Below are 23242 nucleotides of genomic sequence, written 5' to 3' on the forward strand. Positions count from 1 at the left end.
TAATGTATGTACACAGTAACTGCACCAGCAGAATAGTGAGTGCAGCTCTGGAGTATAATACAGGATGTAACTCAGGATCAGTAATGTAATGTATGTACACAGTGACTGCACCAGCAGAATAGTGAGTGCAGCTCTGGAGTATAAAACAGGATGTAACTCAGGATCAGTAATGTAATGTATATACACAGTGACTGCACCAGCAGAATAGTGAGTGCAGCTCTGGAGTATAATGCAGGATGTAACTCAGGATCAGTAATGTAATGTATGTACACAGTGACTGCACCAGCAGAATAGTGAGTGCAGCTCTGGAGTATAATACAGGAGGTAACTCAGGATCAGTAATGTAATGTATGTACACAGTGACTGCACCAGCAGAATAGTGAGTGCAGCTCTGGAGTATAATGCAGGATGTAACTCAGGATCAGTAATGTAATGTATGTACACAGTGGCTGCACCAGCAGAATAGTGAGTGCAGCTCTGGAGTATAATACAGGAGGTAACTCAGGATCAGTAATGTAATGTATGTACACAGTGACTGCACCAGCAGAATAGTGAGTGCAGCTCTGGAGTATAATGCAGGATGTAACTCAGGATCAGTAATGTAATGTATGTACACAGTGACTGCACCAGCAGAATAGTGAGTGCAGCTCTGGAGTATAATACAGGATGTAACTCAGGATCAGTAATGTAATGTATGTGCACAGTGACTCCACCAGCAGAATAGTGAGTGCAGCTCTGGAGTATAATACAGGAGGTAACTCAGGATCAGTAATGTAATGTATGTACACAGTGACTGCACCAGCAGAATAGTGAGTGCAGCTCTGGAGTATAATACAGGAGGTAAATCAAGATCAGTAATGTAATGTATGTACACAGTGACTGTACCAGCAGAATAGTGAGTGCAGCTCTGGAGTATAATACAGGATGTAACTCAGGATCAGTAATGTAATGTATGTACACAGTGACTGCACCAGCAAAATAGTGAGTGCAGCTCTGGAGTATAAAACAGGATGTAACTCAGTATCAGTAATGTAATGTATATACACAGTGACTGCACCAGCAGAATAGTGAGTGCAGCTCTGGAGTATAATACAGGAGGTAACTCAGGATCAGTAATGTAATGTATGTACACAGTGACTGCACCAGCAGAATAGTGAGTGCAGCTCTGGAGTATAATACAGGAGGTAACTCAGGATCAGTAATGTAATATATGTACACAGTGACTGCACCAGCAGAATAGTGAGTGCAGCTCTGGAGTATAATACAGGATGTAACTCAGGATCAGTAATGTAATGTATGTACACAGTGACTGCACCAGCAGAATAGTGAGTGCAGCTCTGGAGTATAATACAGGAGGTAACTCAGGATCAGTAATGTAATGTATGTACACAGTGACTGCACCAGCAGAATAGTGAGTGCAGCTCTGGAGTATAATACAGGATGTAACTCAGGATCAGTAATGTATGTACACAGTGACTGCACCTGCAGAATAGTGAGTGCAGCTCTGGAGTATAATACAGGATGTAACTCAGGATCAGTAATGTATGTACACAGTGACTGCAGCAGCAGAATAGTGAGTGCAGCTCTGGAGTATAATACAGGATGTAACTCAGGATCAGTAATGTATGTACACAGTGACTGCAGCAGCAGAATAGTGAGTGCAGCTCTGGAGTATAATACAGGATGTAACTCAGGATCAGTAATGTAATGTATGTACACAGTGACTGCAGCAGCAGAATAGTGAGTGCAGCTCTGGAGTATAATACAGGGTGTAACTCAGGATCAGTAATGTAATGTATGTACACAGTGACTGCACCAGCAGAATAGTGAGTGCAGCTCTGGAGTATAATACAGGATGTAACTCAGGATCAGTAATGTAATGTATATACACAGTGACTGCAGCAGCAGAATAGTGAGTGCAGCTCTGGAGTATAATACAGGGTGTAACTCAGGATCAGTAATGTAATGTATGTACACAGTGACTGCACCAGCAGAATAGTGAGTGCAGCTCTGGAGTATAATACAGGATGTAACTCAGGATCAGTAATGTATGTACACAGTGACTGCACCTGCAGAATAGTGAGTGCAGCTCTGGAGTATAATACAGGATGTAACTCAGGATCAGTAATGTAATGTATGTACACAGTGACTGCACCAGCAGAATAGTGAGTGCAGCTCTGGAGTATAAAACAGGATGTAACTCAGGATCAGTAATGTAATGTATATACACAGTGACTGCACCAGCAGAATAGTGAGTGCAGCTCTGGAGTATAATGCAGGATGTAACTCAGGATCAGTAATGTAATGTATGTACACAGTGACTGCACCAGCAGAATAGTGAGTGCAGCTCTGGAGTATAATACAGGAGGTAACTCAGGATCAGTAATGTAATGTATGTACACAGTGACTGCACCAGCAGAATAGTGAGTGCAGCTCTGGAGTATAATGCAGGATGTAACTCAGGATCAGTAATGTAATGTATGTACACAGTGGCTGCACCAGCAGAATAGTGAGTGCAGCTCTGGAGTATAATACAGGAGGTAACTCAGGATCAGTAATGTAATGTATGTACACAGTGACTGCACCAGCAGAATAGTGAGTGCAGCTCTGGAGTATAATGCAGGATGTAACTCAGGATCAGTAATGTAATGTATGTACACAGTGACTGCACCAGCAGAATAGTGAGTGCAGCTCTGGAGTATAATACAGGATGTAACTCAGGATCAGTAATGTAATGTATGTGCACAGTGACTCCACCAGCAGAATAGTGAGTGCAGCTCTGGAGTATAATACAGGAGGTAACTCAGGATCAGTAATGTAATGTATGTACACAGTGACTGCACCAGCAGAATAGTGAGTGCAGCTCTGGAGTATAATACAGGAGGTAAATCAAGATCAGTAATGTAATGTATGTACACAGTGACTGTACCAGCAGAATAGTGAGTGCAGCTCTGGAGTATAATACAGGATGTAACTCAGGATCAGTAATGTAATGTATGTACACAGTGACTGCACCAGCAAAATAGTGAGTGCAGCTCTGGAGTATAAAACAGGATGTAACTCAGTATCAGTAATGTAATGTATATACACAGTGACTGCACCAGCAGAATAGTGAGTGCAGCTCTGGAGTATAATACAGGAGGTAACTCAGGATCAGTAATGTAATGTATGTACACAGTGACTGCACCAGCAGAATAGTGAGTGCAGCTCTGGAGTATAATACAGGAGGTAACTCAGGATCAGTAATGTAATATATGTACACAGTGACTGCACCAGCAGAATAGTGAGTGCAGCTCTGGAGTATAATACAGGATGTAACTCAGGATCAGTAATGTAATGTATGTACACAGTGACTGCACCAGCAGAATAGTGAGTGCAGCTCTGGAGTATAATACAGGAGGTAACTCAGGATCAGTAATGTAATGTATGTACACAGTGACTGCACCAGCAGAATAGTGAGTGCAGCTCTGGAGTATAATACAGGATGTAACTCAGGATCAGTAATGTATGTACACAGTGACTGCACCTGCAGAATAGTGAGTGCAGCTCTGGAGTATAATACAGGATGTAACTCAGGATCAGTAATGTATGTACACAGTGACTGCAGCAGCAGAATAGTGAGTGCAGCTCTGGAGTATAATACAGGATGTAACTCAGGATCAGTAATGTATGTACACAGTGACTGCAGCAGCAGAATAGTGAGTGCAGCTCTGGAGTATAATACAGGATGTAACTCAGGATCAGTAATGTAATGTATGTACACAGTGACTGCAGCAGCAGAATAGTGAGTGCAGCTCTGGAGTATAATACAGGGTGTAACTCAGGATCAGTAATGTAATGTATGTACACAGTGACTGCACCAGCAGAATAGTGAGTGCAGCTCTGGAGTATAATACAGGATGTAACTCAGGATCAGTAATGTAATGTATATACACAGTGACTGCAGCAGCAGAATAGTGAGTGCAGCTCTGGAGTATAATACAGGGTGTAACTCAGGATCAGTAATGTAATGTATGTACACAGTGACTGCACCAGCAGAATAGTGAGTGCAGCTCTGGAGTATAATACAGGATGTAACTCAGGATCAGTAATGTATGTACACAGTGACTGCACCTGCAGAATAGTGAGTGCAGCTCTGGAGTATAATACAGGATGTAACTCAGGATCAGTAATGTAATGTATGTACACAGTGACTGCACCAGCAGAATAGTGAGTGCAGCTCTGGAGTATAATACAGGATGTAACTCAGGATCAGTAATGTAATGTATGTACACAGTGACTGCACCAGCAGAATAGTGAGTGCAGCTCTGGAGTATAAAACAGGATGTAACTCAGGATCAGTAATGTAATGTATATACACAGTGACTGCACCAGCAGAATAGTGAGTGCAGCTCTGGAGTATAATACAGAATGTAACTCAGGATCAGCAATGTAATGTATGTACACAGTGACTGCACCAGCAGAATAGTGAGTGCAGCTCTGGAGTATAATACAGGATGTAACTCAGGATCAGTAATGAAATGTATGTACACAGTGACTGCAGCAGCAGAATAGTGAGTGCAGCTCTGGAGTATAATACAGGATGTAATTCAGGATCAGTAATGTATGTACACAGTGACTGCACCTGCAGAATAGTGAGTGCAGCTCTGGAGTATAATAGAGGATGTAACTCAGGATCAATAATGTAATGTATGTACACAGTGACTGCACCAGCAGAATAGTGAGTGCAGCTCTGGAGTATAATACAGGATTTAACTCAGGATCAGTAATGTATGTACACAGTGACTGCACCAGCAGAATAGTGAGTGCAGCTCTGGAGTATAATACAGGATGTAACTCAGGATCAGTCATGTAATGTACGTACACAGTGACTGCACCAGCAGAATAGTGAGTGCAGCTCTGGAGTATAATACAGGATGTAACTCAGGATCAGTAATGTATGTACACAGTGACTGCACCTGCAGAATAGTGAGTGCAGCTCTGGAGTATAATACAGGATGTAACTCAGGATCAGTAATGTAATGTATGTACACAGTGACTGCACCAGCAGAATAGTGAGTGCAGCTCTGGAGTATAATACAGGATGTAACTCAGGATCAGTAATGTAATGTATATACACAGTGACTGCACCAGCAGAATAGTGAGTGCAGCTCTGGAGTATAATACAGGAGGTAACTCAGGATCAGTAATGTAATGTATGTACACAGTGACTGCAGCAGCAGAATAGTGAGTGCAGCTCTGGAGGATAATACAGGAGGTAACTCAGGATCAGTAATGTAATGTATGTACACAGTGACTGCACCAGCAGAATAGTGAGTGCAGCTCTGGAGTATAATACAGGATGTAACTCAGGATCAGTAATGTATGTACACAGTGACTGCACCTGCAGAATAGTGAGTGCAGCTCTGGAGTATAATACAGGATGTAACTCAGGATCATTAATGTAATGTATGTACACAGTGACTGCACTAGCAGAATAGTGAGTGCAGCTCTGGAGTATAATACAGGATGTAACTCAGGATCAGTAATGTAATGTATGTACACAGTGACTGCACCAGCAGAATAGTGAGTGCAGCTCTGGAGTATAAAACAGGATGTAACTCAGGATCAGTAATGTAATGTATATACACAGTGACTGCACCAGCAGAATAGTGAGTGCAGCTCTGGAGTATAATACAGGATGTAACTCAGGATCAGTAATGTATGTACACAGTGACTGCACCAGCAGAATAGTGAGTGCAGCTCTGGAGTATAATACAGAATGTAACTCAGGATCAGCAATGTAATGTATGTACACAGTGACTGCACCAGCAGAATAGTGAGTGCAGCTCTGGAGTATAATACAGGATGTAACTCAGGATCAGTAATGAAATGTATGTACACAGTGACTGCAGCAGCAGAATAGTGAGTGCAGCTCTGGAGTATAATACAGGATGTAATTCAGGATCAGTAATGTATGTACACAGTGACTGCACCTGCAGAATAGTGAGTGCAGCTCTGGAGTATAATAGAGGATGTAACTCAGGATCAATAATGTAATGTATGTACACAGTGACTGCACCAGCAGAATAGTGAGTGCAGCTCTGGAGTATAATACAGGATTTAACTCAGGATCAGTAATGTATGTACACAGTGACTGCACCAGCAGAATAGTGAGTGCAGCTCTGGAGTATAATACAGGATGTAACTCAGGATCAGTCATGTAATGTACGTACACAGTGACTGCACCAGCAGAATAGTGAGTGCAGCTCTGGAGTATAATACAGGATGTAACTCAGGATCAGTAATGTATGTACACAGTGACTGCACCTGCAGAATAGTGAGTGCAGCTCTGGAGTATAATACAGGATGTAACTCAGGATCAGTAATGTAATGTATGTACACAGTGACTGCACCAGCAGAATAGTGAGTGCAGCTCTGGAGTATAATACAGGATGTAACTCAGGATCAGTAATGTAATGTATATACACAGTGACTGCACCAGCAGAATAGTGAGTGCAGCTCTGGAGTATAATACAGGAGGTAACTCAGGATCAGTAATGTAATGTATGTACACAGTGACTGCAGCAGCAGAATAGTGAGTGCAGCTCTGGAGGATAATACAGGAGGTAACTCAGGATCAGTAATGTAATGTATGTACACAGTGACTGCACCAGCAGAATAGTGAGTGCAGCTCTGGAGTATAATACAGGATGTAACTCAGGATCAGTAATGTATGTACACAGTGACTGCACCTGCAGAATAGTGAGTGCAGCTCTGGAGTATAATACAGGATGTAACTCAGGATCATTAATGTAATGTATGTACACAGTGACTGCACTAGCAGAATAGTGAGTGCAGCTCTGGAGTATAATACAGGATGTAACTCAGGATCAGTAATGTAATGTATGTACACAGTGACTGCACCAGCAGAATAGTGAGTGCAGCTCTGGAGTATAAAACAGGATGTAACTCAGGATCAGTAATGTAATGTATATACACAGTGACTGCACCAGCAGAATAGTGAGTGCAGCTCTGGAGTATAATACAGGATGTAACTCAGGATCAGTAATGTATGTACACAGAGACTGCACCAGCAGAATAGTGAGTGCAGCTCTGGAGTATAATACAGGATGTAACTCAGGATCAGTAATGTAATGTACGTACACAGTGACTGCACCAGCAGAATAGTGAGTGCAGCTCTGGAGTATAATACAGGATGTAACTCAGGATCAGTAATGTATGTACACAGTGACTGCACCTGCAGAATAGTGAGTGCAGCTCTGGAGTATAATACAGGATGTAACTCAGGATCAGTAATGTAATGTATGTACACAGTGACTGCACCAGCAGAATAGTGAGTGCAGCTCTGGAGTATAATACAGGAAGTAACTCAGGATCAGTAATGTAATGTATATACACAGTGACTGCACCAGCAGAATAGTGAGTGCAGCTCTGGAGTATAATACAGGAGGTAACTCAGGATCAGTAATGTAATGTATGTACACAGTGACTGCAGCAGCAGAATAGTGAGTGCAGCTCTGAAGGATAATACAGGAGGTAACTCAGAATCAGTAATGTAATGTATGTACACAGTGACTGCACCAGCAGAATAGTGAGTGCAGCTCTGGAGTATAATACAGGATGTAACTCAGGATCAGTAATGTATGTACACAGTGACTGCACCTGCAGAATAGTGAGTGCAGCTCTGGAGTATAATACAGGATGTAACTCAGGATCAGTAATGTAATGTATGTACACAGTGACTGCACTAGCAGAATAGTGAGTGCAGCTCTGGAGTATAATACAGGATGTAACTCAGGATCAGTAATGTAATGTATGTACACAGTGACTGCACCAGCAGAATAGTGAGTGCAGCTCTGGAGTATAAAACAGGATGTAACTCAGGATCAGTAATGTAATGTATATACACAGTGACTGCACCAGCAGAATAGTGAGTGCAGCTCTGGAGTATAATACAGGATGTAACTCAGGATCAGTAATGTATGTACACAGTGACTGCACCAGCAGAATAGTGAGTGCAGCTCTGGAGTATAATACAGGATGTATCTCAGGATCAGTAATGTAATGTACGTACACAGTGACTGCACCAGCAGAATAGTGAGTGCAGCTCTGGAGTATAATACAGGATGTAACTCAGGATCAGTAATGTATGTACACAGTGACTGCACCTTCAGAATAGTGAGTGCAGCTCTGGAGTATAATACTGGATGTAACTCAGGATCTGTAAAGTAATGTATGTACACAGTGACTGCACCAGCAGAATAGTGAGTGCAGCTCTGGAGTATAATACAGGAGGTAACTCAGGATCAGTAATGAAATGTATGTACACAGTGACTGCAGCAGCAGAATAGTGAGTGCAGCTCTGGAGTATAATACAGGATGTAATTCAGGATCAGTAATGTATGTACACAGTGACTGCACCTGCAGAATAGTGAGTGCAGCTCTGGAGTATAATACAGGATGTAACTCAGGATCAATAATGTAATGTATGTACACAGTGACTGCACCAGCAGAATATTGAGTGCAGCTCTGGAGTATAATACAGGATGTAACTCAGGATCAGTCATGTAATGTACGTACACAGTGACTGCACCAGCAGAATAGTGAGTGCAGCTCTGGAGTATAATACAGGATGTAACTCAGGATCAGTAATGTATGTACACAGTGACTGCACCTGCAGAATAGTGAGTGCAGCTCTGGAGTATAATACAGGATGTAACTCAGGATCAGTAATGTAATGTATGTACACAGTGACTGCACCAGCAGAATAGTGAGTGCAGCTCTGGAGTATAATACAGGATGTAACTCAGGATCAGTAATGTAATGTATATACACAGTGACTGCACCAGCAGAATAGTGAGTGCAGCTCTGGAGTATAATACAGGAGGTAACTCAGGATCAGTAATGTAATGTATGTACACAGTGACTGCAGCAGCAGAATAGTGAGTGCAGCTCTGGAGGATAATACAGGAGGTAACTCAGGATCAGTAATGTAATGTATGTACACAGTGACTGCACCAGCAGAATAGTGAGTGCAGCTCTGGAGTATAATACAGGATGTAACTCAGGATCAGTAATGTATGTACACAGTGACTGCACCTGCAGAATAGTGAGTGCAGCTCTGGAGTATAATACAGGATGTAACTCAGGATCATTAATGTAATGTATGTACACAGTGACTGCACTAGCAGAATAGTGAGTGCAGCTCTGGAGTATAATACAGGATGTAACTCAGGATCAGTAATGTAATGTATGTACACAGTGACTGCACCAGCAGAATAGTGAGTGCAGCTCTGGAGTATAAAACAGGATTTAACTCAGGATCAGTAATGTAATGTATATACACAGTGACTGCACCAGCAGAATAGTGAGTGCAACTCTGGAGTATAATACAGGATGTAACTCAGGATCAGTAATGTATGTACACAGTGACTGCACCAGCAGAATAGTGAGTGCAGCTCTGGAGTATAATACAGGATGTAACTCAGGATCAGTAATGTAATGTACGTACACAGTGACTGCACCAGCAGAATAGTGAGTGCAGCTCTGGAGTATAATACAGGATGTAACTCAGGATCAGTAATGTATGTACACAGTGACTGCACCTGCAGAATAGTGAGTGCAGCTCTGGAGTATAATACAGGATGTAACTCAGGATCAGTAATGTAATGTATGTACACAGTGACTGCACCAGCAGAATAGTGAGTGCAGCTCTGGAGTATATTACAGGATGTAACTCAGGATCAGTAATGTAATGTATATACACAGTGACTGCACCAGCAGAATAGTGAGTGCAGCTCTGGAGTATAATACAGGAGGTAACTCAGGATCAGTAATGTAATGTATGTACACAGTGACTGCAGCAGCAGAATAGTGAGTGCAGCTCTGAAGGATAATACAGGAGGTAACTCAGGATCAGTAATGTAATGTATGTACACAGTGACTGCACCAGCAGAATAGTGAGTGCAGCTCTGGAGTATAATACAGGATGTAACTCAGGATCAGTAATGTATGTACACAGTGACTGCACCTGCAGAATAGTGAGTGCAGCTCTGGAGTATAAAACAGGATGTAACTCAGGATCAGTAATGTAATGTATATACACAGTGACTGCACCAGCAGAATAGTGAGTGCAGCTCTGGAGTATAATACAGGATGTAACTCAGGATCAGTAATGTATGTACACAGTGACTGCACCAGCAGAATAGTGAGTGCAGCTCTGGAGAATAATACAGGATGTAACTCAGGATCAGTAATGTATGTACACAGTGACTGCACCTGCAGAATAGTGAGTGCAGCTCTGGAGTATAATACAGGATGTAACTCAGGATCAGTAATGTATGTACACAGTGACTGCAGCAGCAGAATAGTGAGTGCAGCTCTGGAGTATAATACAGGATGTAACTCAGGATCAGTAATGTAATGTATGTACACAGTGACTGCAGCAGAATAGTGAGTGCAGCTCTGGAGTATAATACAGGGTGTAACTCAGGATCAGTAATGTAATGTATGTACACAGTGACTGCACCAGCAGAATAGTGAGTGCAGCTCTGGAGTATAATACAGGATGTAACTCAGGATCAGTAATGTAAAGTATGTACACAGTGACTGCAGCAGCAAAATAGTGAGTGCAGCTCTGGAGTATAATACAGGGTGTAACTCAGGATCAGTAATGTAATGTATCTACACAGTGACTGCACCAGCAGAATAGTAAGTGCAGCTCTGGAGTATAATACAGGAGGTAACTCAGGATCAGTAATGTAATGTATGTACACAGTGACTGCACCAGCAGAATAGTGAGTGCAGCTCTGGAGTATAATACAGGATGTAACTCAGGATCAGTAATGTATGTACACAGTGACTGCACCTGCAGAATAGTGAGTGCAGCTCTGGAGTATAATACAGGATGTAACTCAGGATCAGTAATGTAATGTATGTACACAGTGACTGCACCAGCAGAATAGTGAGTGCAGCTCTGGAGTATAATACAGGATGTAACTCAGGATCAGTAATGTAATGTATGTACACAGTGACTGCACCAGCAGAATAGTGAGTGCAGCTCTGGAGTATAAAACAGGATGTAACTCAGGATCAGTAATGTAATGTATATACACAGTGACTGCACCAGCAGAATAGTGAGTGCAGCTCTGGAGTATAATACAGGATGTAACTCAGGATCAGTAATGTAATGTATATACACAGTGACTGCACCAGCAGAATAGTGAGTGCAGCTCTGGAGTATAATACAGGAGGTAACTCAGGATCAGTAATGTAATGTATGTACACAGTGACTGCAGCAGCAGAATAGTGAGTGCAGCTCTGGAGGATAATACAGGAGGTAACTCAGGTTCAGTAATGTAATGTATGTACACAGTGACTGCACCAGCAGAATAGTGAGTGCAGCTCTGGAGGATAATACAGGAGGTAACTCAGGTTCAGTAATGTAATGTATGTACACAGTGACTGCACCAGCAGAATAGTGAGTGCAGCTCTGGAGGATAATACAGGAGGTAACTCAGGATCAGTAATGTAATGTATGTACACAGTGACTGCACCAGCAGAATAGTGAGTGCAGCTCTGGAGGATAATACAGGAGGTAACTCAGGTTCAGTAATGTAATGTATGTACACAGTGACTGCACCAGCAGAATAGTGAGTGCAGCTCTGGAGGATAATACAGGAGGTAACTCAGGTTCAGTAATGTAATGTATGTACACAGTGACTGCACCAGCAGAATAGTGAGTGCAGCTCTGGAGGATAATACAGGAGGTAACTCAGGTTCAGTAATGTAATGTATGTACACAGTGACTGCACCAGCAGAATAGTGAGTGCAGCTCTGGAGGATAATACAGGAGGTAACTCAGGATCAGTAATGTAATGTATGTACACAGTGACTGCACCAGCAGAATAGTGAGTGCAGCTCTGGAGTATAATACAGGAGGTAACTCAGGTTCAGTAATGTAATGTATGTACACAGTGACTGCACCAGCAGAATAGTGAGTGCAGCTCTGGAGGATAATACAGGAGGTAACTCAGGTTCAGTAATGTAATGTATGTACACAGTGACTGCACCAGCAGAATAGTGAGTGCAGCTCTGGAGTATAATACAGGATGTAACTCAGGATCAGTAATGTAATGTACGTACACAGTGACTGCACCAGCAGAATAGTGAGTGCAGCTCTGGAGTATAATACAGGATGTATCTCAGGATCAGTAATGTAATGTACGTACACAGTGACTGCACCAGCAGAATAGTGAGTGCAGCTCTGGAGTATAATACAGGATGTAACTCAGGATCAGTAATGTATGTACACAGTGACTGCACCTTCAGAATAGTGAGTGCAGCTCTGGAGTATAATACTGGATGTAACTCAGGATCTGTAAAGTAATGTATGTACACAGTGACTGCACCAGCAGAATAGTGAGTGCAGCTCTGGAGTATAATACAGGAGGTAACTCAGGATCAGTAATGAAATGTATGTACACAGTGACTGCAGCAGCAGAATAGTGAGTGCAGCTCTGGAGTATAATACAGGATGTAATTCAGGATCAGTAATGTATGTACACAGTGACTGCACCTGCAGAATAGTGAGTGCAGCTCTGGAGTATAATACAGGATGTAACTCAGGATCAATAATGTAATGTATGTACACAGTGACTGCACCAGCAGAATATTGAGTGCAGCTCTGGAGTATAAAACAGGATGTAACTCAGGATCAGTAATGTAACACAGTGACTGCAGCAGCAGAATAGTGAGTGCAGCTCTGGAGTATAATACAGGATGTAACTCAGGATCAGTAATGTATGTACACAGTGACTGCACCAGCAGAATAGTGAGTGCAGCTCTGGAGTATAATACAGGATGTAACTCAGGATCAGTAATGTAATGTATGCACACAGTGACTGCACCAGCAGAATAGTGAGTGCAGCTCTGGAGTATAATACAGGATGTAACTCAGGATCAGTAATGTATGTACACAGTGACTGCACCTGCAGAATAGTGAGTGCAGCTCTGGAGTATAATACAGGATGTAACTCAGGATCAGTAATGTAATGTATGTACACAGTGACTGCACCAGCAGAATAGTGAGTGCAGCTCTGGAGTATAATACAGGATGTAACTCAGGATCAGTAATGTAATGTATATACACAGTGACTGCACCAGCAGAATAGTGAGTGCAGCTCTGGAGTATAATACAGGAGGTAACTCAGGATCAGTAATGAAATGTATGTACACAGTGACGGCACCAGCAGAATAGTGAGTGCAGCTCTGGAGTATAATACAGGATGTAATTCAGGATCAGTAATGTATGTACACAGTGACTGCTCCTGCAGAATAGTGAGTGCAGCTCTGGAGTATAATACAGGATGTAACTCAGGATCAGTAATGTAATGTATGTACACAGTGACTGCACCAGCAGAATAGTGAGTGCAGCTCTGGAGTATAATACAGGATGTAACTCAGGATCAGTAATGTAATGTATGTACACAGTGACTGCACCAGCAGAATAGTGAGTACAGCTCTGAAGTATAAAACAGGATGTAACTCAGGATCAATAATGTAATGTATATACACAGTGACCGCACCAGCAGAATAGTGAGTGCAGCTCTGGAGTATAATACAGGAGGTAACTCAGGATCAGTAATGTATGTACACAGTGACTGCATCTTCAGAATAGTGAGTGCAGCTCTGGAGTATAATACAGGAGGTAACTCGTGATCAGTAATGTAATGTATGTACACAGTGACTGCACCAGCAGAATAGTGAGTGCAGCTCTGGAGTATAATACAGGAGGTAACTCGTGATCAGTAATGAAATGTATGTACACAGTGACTGCAGCAGCAGAATAGTGAGTGCAGCTCTGGAGTATAATACAGGATGTAATTCAGGATCAGTAATGTATGTACACAGTGACTGCTCCTGCAGAATAGTGAGTGCAGCTCTGGAGTATAATACAGGATGTAACTCAGGATCAATAATGTAATGTATGTACACAATGACTGCACCAGCAGAATAGTGAGTGCAGCTCTGGAGTATAAAACAGGATGTAACTCAGGATCAGTAATGTAACACAGTGACTGCAGCAGCAGAATAGTGAGTGCAGCTCTGGAGTATAATACAGGATGTAACTCAGGATCAGTAATGTATGTACACAGTGACTGCACCTGCAGAATAGTGAGTGCAGCTCTGGAGTATAATACAGGATGTAACTCAGGATCAGTAATGTAATGTATGTACACAGTGACTGCACCAGCAGAATAGTGAGTGCAGCTCTGGAGTATAATACAGGAGGTAACTCAGGATCAGTAATGTAATGTATGTACACAGTGACTGCAGCAGCAGAATAGTGAGTGCAGCTCTGGAGGATAATACAGGAGGTAACTCAGGATCAGTAATGTATGTACACAGTGACTGCACCTGCAGAATAGTGAGTGCAGCTCTGGAGTATAATACAGGATGTAACTCAGGATCAGTAATGTAATGTATGTACACAGTGACTGCACCAGCAGAATAGTGAGTGCAGCTCTGGAGTATAATACAGGATGTAACTCAGGATCAGTAATGTAATGTATGTACACAATGACTGCACCAGCAGAATAGTGAGTGCAGCTCTGGAGTATAATACAGGATGTAACTCAGGATCAGTAATGTAATGTATATACACAGTGACTGCACCAGCAGAATAGTGAGTGCAACTATGGAGTATAATACTAGATGTAACTCAGGATCACTAATGTAATGTATGTACACAGTGACTGCACCAGCAGAATAGTGAGTGCAGCTCTGGAGTATAATACAGGATGTAACTCAGGATCAGTAATGTAATGTATGTACACAGCGACTGCACCAGCAGAATAGTGAGTGCAGCTCTGGAGTATAATACAGGATATAACTCAGGATCAGTAATGCAATGTATATACACAGTGACTGCACCAGCAGAATAGTGAGTGCAGCTCTGGAGTATAATACAGGGTGTAACTCAGGATCAGTAATGTAATGTATGTACACAGTGACTGCACCAGCAGAATAGTGAGTGCAACTCTGGAGTATAATACAGGATGTAACTCAGGATCAGTAATGTAATGTATGTACACAGTGACTGCACCAGCAGAATAGTGAGTGCAGCTCTGGAGTATAATACAGGAGGTAACTCAGGATCAGTAATGTAATGTATGTACACAGTGACTGCACCAGCAGAATAGTGAGTGCAGCTCTGGAGGATAATACAGGATGTAACACACACTTTCATGTCTTGTCATTTGCTTTTTCTGCTTTAATTCTATCTTTGATTTTCATTTCAGAAAAAACTGATCACAGAGGTGAAGATGGTGACAAAAGTGCTGTTCCTGTACATCCCGCTGCCGATGTTCTGGGCGCTCTTTGACCAGCAGGTATATATGAGGAATGTATAAGAAGGAAACTGTCAGCAGGAGACTTTTCGCAGTGACATTACTTCTCGTTTCAGGGGTCTCGTTGGACTCTACAAGCTACAAGAATGAACGCAGACTTTGTAAGTGATTGTTCTCGGGGGTTTCGTCTTTTGCACTCTCCTTTGGCTCCGATCTTCGCTCGCTGAGTTTCCATGCAGCGTCTGGTTTTGCTCCTTGTTGTATGTGTTCGGGCATTTCCTTCTTCATCTGCAATGGGGCCCTATGAGGAACGAGTTGCGGGGGCCCCGGCTCAGGTTACATTCATTTATTACCATTGTTTCTGCGGTGGAGCGTCAGCATCAATCATTGCCCTCCCTGTCAGTAAAGAAGAGATGCAGCAGCTGGTCCTTCTCTCCTGCTGGCCTTGTGGAGGGATCAGCTCATGCCTCCCCTGTGTAGGGATGGAGGGTGCGATCTCCAGGAGGGGGCGCTATGTTCTGTACCATCTGATTGCACATTGGTACAATGGCTCCGGGACTTTCTGCCTTTTACATCAGGGCCTCTGACCTTGGAGCACGTTGGGAGTTGTAGTTTTGCTGGAGATCCTGTTCTACATCAATGAGACGCAGACTTTACCTGTGAATTTTGGCTTCCTGACGTTTTCGGCCGTAGATTTCGCTGATTTCTGTTTCTTTTCAGGGAGGATTTGTGATTCAGCCGGACCAGATGCAGGTAAGCAGTATATAGTATATACGGCCAGTGGTGACGCTCCGCCGTGCTGCCCGGTGTATACATTATAGGTGACGGAACATTAGCAAGGATTGTACTGAACTGGAGGTACTTCACCTGCTATACTCCATTCACAGCCAAAGCTGCGGTCACAATTCTATTCTGATACACTGTGGTTAATTTGCAAGCGCAACATTTTGACTGCAGCTCTGGAAATGACTGGAGGATAAGACACAATGTAACAGCAGAATAGCTACTGCAGCTCTGGAGGTGACTGGAGGATAAGACACGATGTAACAGCAGAATAGCTACTGCAGCTCTGGAGGTGACTGGAGGATAAGACACGATGTAACAGCAGAATAGCTACTGCAGCTCTGGAGGTGACTGGAGGATAAGACACGATGTAACAGCAGAATAGCTACTGCAGCTCTGGAGGTGACTGGAGGATAAGACACGATGTAACAGGAGCATAGTGACTGCAGCTCTGGAGGTGACTGGAGGATAAGACACGATGTAACAGCAGAATAGCTACTGCAGCTCTGGAGGTGACTGGAGGATAAGACACAATGTAACAGCAGAATAGTGACCGCAGCTCTGGAGGTGACTGGAGGATAAGACACAATGTAACAGCAGAATAGTGACCGCAGCTCTGGAGGTGACTGGAGGATAAGACATGATGTAACAGCAGAATAGTGACTGCAGCTCTGGAAGTGACTGGAGGATAAGACACGATGTAACAGCAGAATAGTGACCGCAGCTCTGAAGGTGACTGGAGGATAAGACCTGATGTAACAGCAGAATAGTGACCGCAGCTCTGGAGGTGACTGGAGGATAAGACATGATGTAACAGCAGAATAGTGAGTACAGCTCTGGAAGTGACTGGAGGATAAGACACGATGTAACAGCAGAATAGTGACCGTAGCTCTGAAGGTGACTGGAGGATAAGACACGATGTAACAGCAGAATAGTGAGTGCAGCTCTGGAGGTGACTGGAAGATAAGACACGATGTAACAGCAGAATAGTTACCGCAGCTCTGGAGGTGACTGGAGGATAAGACATAATGTAACAGTAGAATAGTGAGTACAGCTCTGGAGGTGACTGGAGGATAAGACTTGATGTAACAGCAGAATAGTGACTGCAGCTCTGGAGGTGACTGGAGGATAAGACACAATGTAACAGCAGAATAGTGAGTGCAGCTCTGGAGGTGACTGGAAGATAAGACACGATGTAACAGCAGAATAGTTACCGCAGCTCTGGAGGTGACTGGAGGATAAGACATAATGTAACAGTAGAATAGTGAGTACAGCTCTGGAGGTGACTGGAGGATAAGACTTGATGTAACAGCAGAATAGTGACTGCAGCTCTGGAGGTGACTGGAGGATAAGACTTGATGTAACAGCAGAATAGCTGCTGCAGCTCTGGAGGTGACTGGAAGATAAGGCACAATGTAACAGCAGATTAATGACCGCAGCTCTGGAGGTGACTGGAGGATAAGACACAATGTAACAGCAGAATAGTTAGTGCAGCTCTGGAAGTGACTGGAGGATAAGACACAATGTAACAGCAGAATAGTGACTGCAGCTCTGGAGGTGACTGGAGGATAAGACACAATGTAACAGCAGAATAGTGACCGCAGCTCTGAAGGTGACTGGAGGATAAGACCTGATGTAACAGCAGAATAGTGACTGCAGCTCTGGAGGTGACTGGAGGATAAGACCTGATGTAATTCTTGACAGACTGGTATATGATGAGAAGACAATAAATCTTTCCTTCCTCTTTATCAGATCCTGAATCCTCTGCTCATTCTCATCCTGATCCCGATCTTCGACCTCGGCATTTACCCGCTGATCAAACTCTGCAAGATCAACTTTAAGTGAGCAGGGACCGAGTTATTAATCCTCTGTTCTGATATGGGGAGGGGGAATTTATGATACAAGGAGTTCGGCTGGGGTCACACTAGCGCATAAAACATGGTCCAATGTTGATCGGAGTAGAACGAGTGTCCTGCGGGTACAATGCGATTTCCTCAGCTAGCATCAGTAGGACATCCCTACACAATGCGTTTTTAACATCATCTTTTACACACTGTAATCTCTATGTAATTTAAAGTTCGTTTGCTAAGTAATAAATCAATCTTATATACAGATATAGATAGATTGATAGAGATAGAGATAGATAGCTGTCAGATATTTAATAAGCTCGGTGGAGTTTATCCGGCAGCTTTTTAGGAATAAATATAAAAAAAAAACCAACAATGTGGAGTCCCCATATTTTTAATGAAAGCAGACAGCTGTGAGCTGGTCTTATTAGTCTGGGAAGGGATAAATATCCCTGGAGCTTCCCAGTCTATTAATATCAGCCCCCAGTAGTGTTGAGCGAGTATGTTCTGTTAACCCTTTCGCTGAGTATGCTCGGGCCCAGCTCACATGTAATAAAGCTGTCATACAGTTGCAAATCATGCACACGGCAGCGATTTAATCATATCACCGAGCAGCTGTAAATACTCAGAGCTCGGCCCGAGCATACTCGGACAGAACATACTCGCTCAACACTAGCCCCCAGCTGTCTTCTTAGCCTTCACTAGTTATTAAAAAGGGGGACCCTAAAAAAAAATTATGTGGGGTCCCACCTATTTTTAATAACCAGCAAAGGCAAAGCAGACAGCTGTGGGCTGATATTAATAGACTGGGAAGGTCCATGGATATTGGCCCCTTCCCAGCCTAATAAGACCAGCCTTCATCCATTCCAGACATGGCTCATCCATTAGGTGTGACAATTCTGATGCTTAGCCTCAGCTCTTCCCTCTTGCCATAGTGCATTGGCAATCGGGGTAATGGTTTTGGGGTTGATGTCAGCAAAACCCATAGTCAAAAGAAAGAAACACGCACAAAAGTCATTTAATTGTAAAAGGCACTGCCCGACAATTTCCCTCTTTCACCCATTTATTACCATAAGAAAATAATCCACAGGGTCTGCCGTAATCCAAATGGAGGTCCCACGACAATCCCCGTCCTCTTTGTTCAGTCTATGGAGTCCCGTTCAGAGAATGAAGCTCCATAGACTGGATCTGCAGCTACTGTTGCTTGTTGTGCTGCGCTCCGCAAGAACCCGGCTGCTGTGACGAGCGGTGACGTCATTAAGGTTACTGCAGTTCACAGCCACTGAACTGCGTTAACCTTCATGATGTCATCTCTCGCAGTGTGAGAAACGGCAGTAATTTATTTACTACCTAAATACAAGTACAGAAAACTACACGCATAGCACTAATTATATATCTCACTGACACCTATCTATCTATTCTATCAGCTCGAGCTTTGAATTTACTTTAATTGGCTGATGAAATGTCGGGTTTCCTTTGAAATGTGAGCGTAAAAATCAGACGACACTCGCATGGTCCGTGTGCGCTGTGATTTTATTCTCTCGCACCCATTGATTTGCATTGCCGAGTCTCGTCCGATATTCGCGGCCACTCGCAGCAGCCGAGATTATTTTCTCAGTCCGTTCTGAGCTGAAGAAAAACTCGCAGATCAGCACTGACTCATTTATTAACACTGGTGCGAGCGTCAGTGTGAGCGAGGCCTAACAATCACTCTCATCATCCTCAGGCCTATTCCCAAAATGACAATTGGTATGATCCTGGCAGCCCTGGCCTTCGCAGTGGCTACAATTGTAGAGATAAAGACAAATGTAAGTGACAGCGCTCCATGTATCTAATCCTGTCCTGTGTGATACTGTCTGCTGAGCCGTGTATCTAATCCTCTCCTGTGTGATACTGTCTGCTGAGCCGTGTATCTAATCCTATCCTGTGTGATACTGTCTGCTGAGCCGTGTATCTAATCCTATCCATTGTGATACTGTCTGCTGAGCCGTGTATCTAATCCTATCCTGTGTGATACTGTCTGCTGAGCCGTGTATCTAATCCTATCCTGTGTGATACTGTCTGCTGAGCTGTGTATCTAATCCTATCCTGTGTGATATTGTCTGCTGAGCCGTGTATCTAATCCTATCCTGTGTGATACTGTCTGCTGAGCCGTGTATCTAATCCTATCCTGTGTGATACTGTCTGCTGAGCCATGTATCTAATCCTATCCTGTGTGATACTGTCTGCTGAGCCATGTATCTAATCCTATCCTGTGTGATACCGTCTGCTGAGCTGTGTATCTAATCCTATCCTGTGTGATACTGTCTGCTGAGCCGTGTATCTAATCCTATCCTGTATGATACTGTCTGCTGAGCCGTGTATCTAATCCTATCCTGTGTGATACTGTCTGCTGAGCCGTGTATCTAATCCTATCCTGTGTGATACTGTCTGCTGAGCTGTGTATCTAAGCCTATCCTGTGTGATACTGTCTGCTGAGCCGTGTATCTAATCCTATCCTGTGTGATACTGTCTGCTGAGCCGTGTATCTAATCCTATCCTGTGTGATACTGTCTGCTGAGCCGTGTATCTAATCCTATCCTGTGTGATACTGTCTGCTGAGCCGTGTATCTAAGCCTATCCTGTGTGATACTGTCTGCTGAGCCGTGTATCTAATCCTATCCTGTGTGATACTGTCTGCTGAGCCGTGTATCTAATCCTCTCCTGTGTGATATTGTCTGCTGAGCCATGTATCTAATCCTGTCCTGTGTGATACTGTCTGCTGAGCCGTGTATCTAAGCCTATCCTGTGTGATACTGTCTGCTGAGCCGTGTATCTAATCCTATCCTGTGTGATACTGTCTGCTGAGCCGTGTATCTAATCCTCTCCTGTGTGATACTGTCTGCTGAGCCGTGTATCTAATCCTATCCTGTGTGATACTGTCTGCTGAGCCGTGTATCTAATCCTATCCTGTGTGATACTGTCTGCTGAGCTGTGTATCTAATCCTCTCCTGTGTGATACTGTCTGCTGAGCTGTGTATCTAATCCTCTCCTGTGTGATACTGTCTGCTGAGCCGTGTATCTAATCCTCTCCTGTGTGATACTGTCTGCTGAGCCGTGTATCTAATCCTCTCCTGTGTGATACTGTCTGCTCAGCCGTGTATCTAATCCTCTCCTGTGTGATACTGTCTGCTGAGCTCTGTATCTAATCCTCTCCTGTGTGATACTGTCTGCTGAGCCGTGTATCTAATCCTCTCCTGTGTGATACTGTCTGCTGAGCTCTGTATCTAATCCTATCATGTGTGATACTGTCTGCTGTGCCGTGTATCTAATCCTGTCCTGTGTGATACTGTCTGCTGAGCCGTGTATCTAATCCTATCCTGTGTGATACTGTCTGCTGTGCCGTGTATCTAATCCTATCCTGTGTGATACTGTCTGCTGAGCCGTGTATCTAATCCTATCCTGTGTGATACTGTCTGCTGAGCTGTGTATCTAATCCTCTCCTGTGTGATACTGTCTGCTGAGCCGTGTATCTAATCCTATCATGTGTGATACTGTCTGCTGAGCCGTGTATCTAATCCTATCCTGTGTGATACTGTCTGCTGAGCCGTGTATCTAATCCTCTCCTGTGTGATACTGTCTGCTGAGCCGTGTATCTAATCCTCTCCTGTGTGATACTGTCTGCTGAGCCGTGTATCTAATCCTCTCCTGTGTGATACTGTCTGCTGAGCCGTGTATCTAATCCTGTGTGATACTGTCTGCTGAGCCGTGTATCTAATCCTATCCTGTGTGATACTGTCTGCTGAGCTCTGTATCTAATCCTATCCTGTGTGATACTGTCTGCTGAGCCGTGTATCTAATCCTATCCTGTGTGATACTGTCTGCTGTGCCGTGTATCTAATCCTCTCCTGTGTGATACTGTCTGCTGTGCCGTGTATCTAATCCTATCCTGTGTGATACTGTCTGCTGTGCCGTGTATCTAATCCTATCCTGCGTATACTGTCTGCTGCCGGCTGTATCTAATCCTCTCCTGTGTGATACTGTCTGCTGAGCCGTGTATCTAATCCTATCCTGTGTGATACTGTCTGCTGTGCCGTGTATCTAATCCTATCCTGCGTATACTGTCTGCTGCCGGCTGTATCTAATCCTCTCCTGTGTGATACTGTCTGCTGAGCCGTGTATCTAATCCTATCCTGTGTGATACTGTCTGCTGTGCCGTGTATCTAATCCTATCCTGTGTGATACTGTCTGCTGAGCCGTGTATCTAATCCTATCCTGTGTGATACTGTCTGCTGAGCCGTGTATCTAATCCTCTCCTGTGTGATACTGTCTGCTGTGCCGTGTATCTAATCCTATCCTGCGTATACTGTCTGCTGAGCCGTGTATCTAATCCTATCCTGTGTGATACTGTCTGCTGTGCCGTGTATCTAATCCTCTCCTGTGTGATACTGTCTGCTGTGCCGTGTATCTAATCCTATCCTGTGTGATACTGTCTGCTGTGCCGTGTATCTAATCCTCTCCTGTGTGATACTGTCTGCTGAGCCGTGTATCTAATCCTCTCCTGTGTGATACTATCTGCTGTGCCGTGTATCTAATCCTCTCCTGTGTGATACTGACTGCTGAGCCGTGTATCTAATCCTCTCCTGTGTGATACTATCTGCTGTGCCGTGTATCTAATCCTCTCCTGTGTGATACTGTCTGCTGAGCCGTGTATCTAATCCCCTCCTGTGTGATACTGTCTGCTGAGCCGTGTATCTAACCCTATCCTGTGTGATACTGTCTGCTGAGCCATGTATCTAATCCTATCCTGCGTATACTGTCTGCTGAGCCGTGTATCTAATCCTATCCTGTGTGATACTGCCTGCTGAGCCGTGTATCTAATCCTATCCTGCGTGATACTGTCTGCTGAGCTGTGTATCTAATCCTATCCTGCGTGATACTGTCTGCTGAGCCGTGTATCTAACCCTATCCTGTGTGATACTGTCTGCTGAGCCGTGTATCTAATCCTCTCCTGTGTGATACTGTCTGCTGAGCCGTGTATCTAATCCTATCCTGCGTATACTGTCTGCTGAGCCGTGTATCTAATCCTATCCTGTGTGATACTGCCTGCTGAGCCGTGTATCTAATCCTATCCTGCGTATACTGTCTGCTGAGCCATGTATCTAATCCTATCCTGTGTGATACTGTCTGCTGAGCCGTGTATCTAATCCTCCCCTGTGTGATACTGTCTGCTGAGCCGTGTATCTAATCCTATCCTGTGTGATACTGTCTGCTGAGCCG

The 23242-nt window shown here is 43.7% G+C and overlaps 1 protein-coding gene across 2 annotated transcripts in view; it reads left to right on the forward strand.

Annotated features, from left to right (window-relative positions):
* SLC15A2 (solute carrier family 15 member 2) overlaps positions 1-23242 on the forward strand; it is a 77541-nt gene that overhangs the window by 42289 nt on the left and 12010 nt on the right. For both annotated transcript variants that reach the window (XM_073647516.1, XM_073647515.1), the window contains 5 exons: positions 15306-15395; positions 15470-15514; positions 16074-16106; positions 17889-17977; positions 19710-19791. In XM_073647516.1, the coding sequence (XP_073503617.1) occupies positions 15306-15395; positions 15470-15514; positions 16074-16106; positions 17889-17977; positions 19710-19791 (339 nt within the window). The remainder of the gene's footprint in view (positions 1-15305; positions 15396-15469; positions 15515-16073; positions 16107-17888; positions 17978-19709; positions 19792-23242) is intronic.

Source organism: Phyllobates terribilis, unplaced genomic scaffold (assembly GCF_046119375.1).
Source record: "Phyllobates terribilis strain yellow unplaced genomic scaffold, ASM4611937v1 Scaffold_9__5_contigs__length_417890890, whole genome shotgun sequence".
NCBI classification, from domain to species: domain Eukaryota; kingdom Metazoa; phylum Chordata; class Amphibia; order Anura; family Dendrobatidae; genus Phyllobates; species Phyllobates terribilis.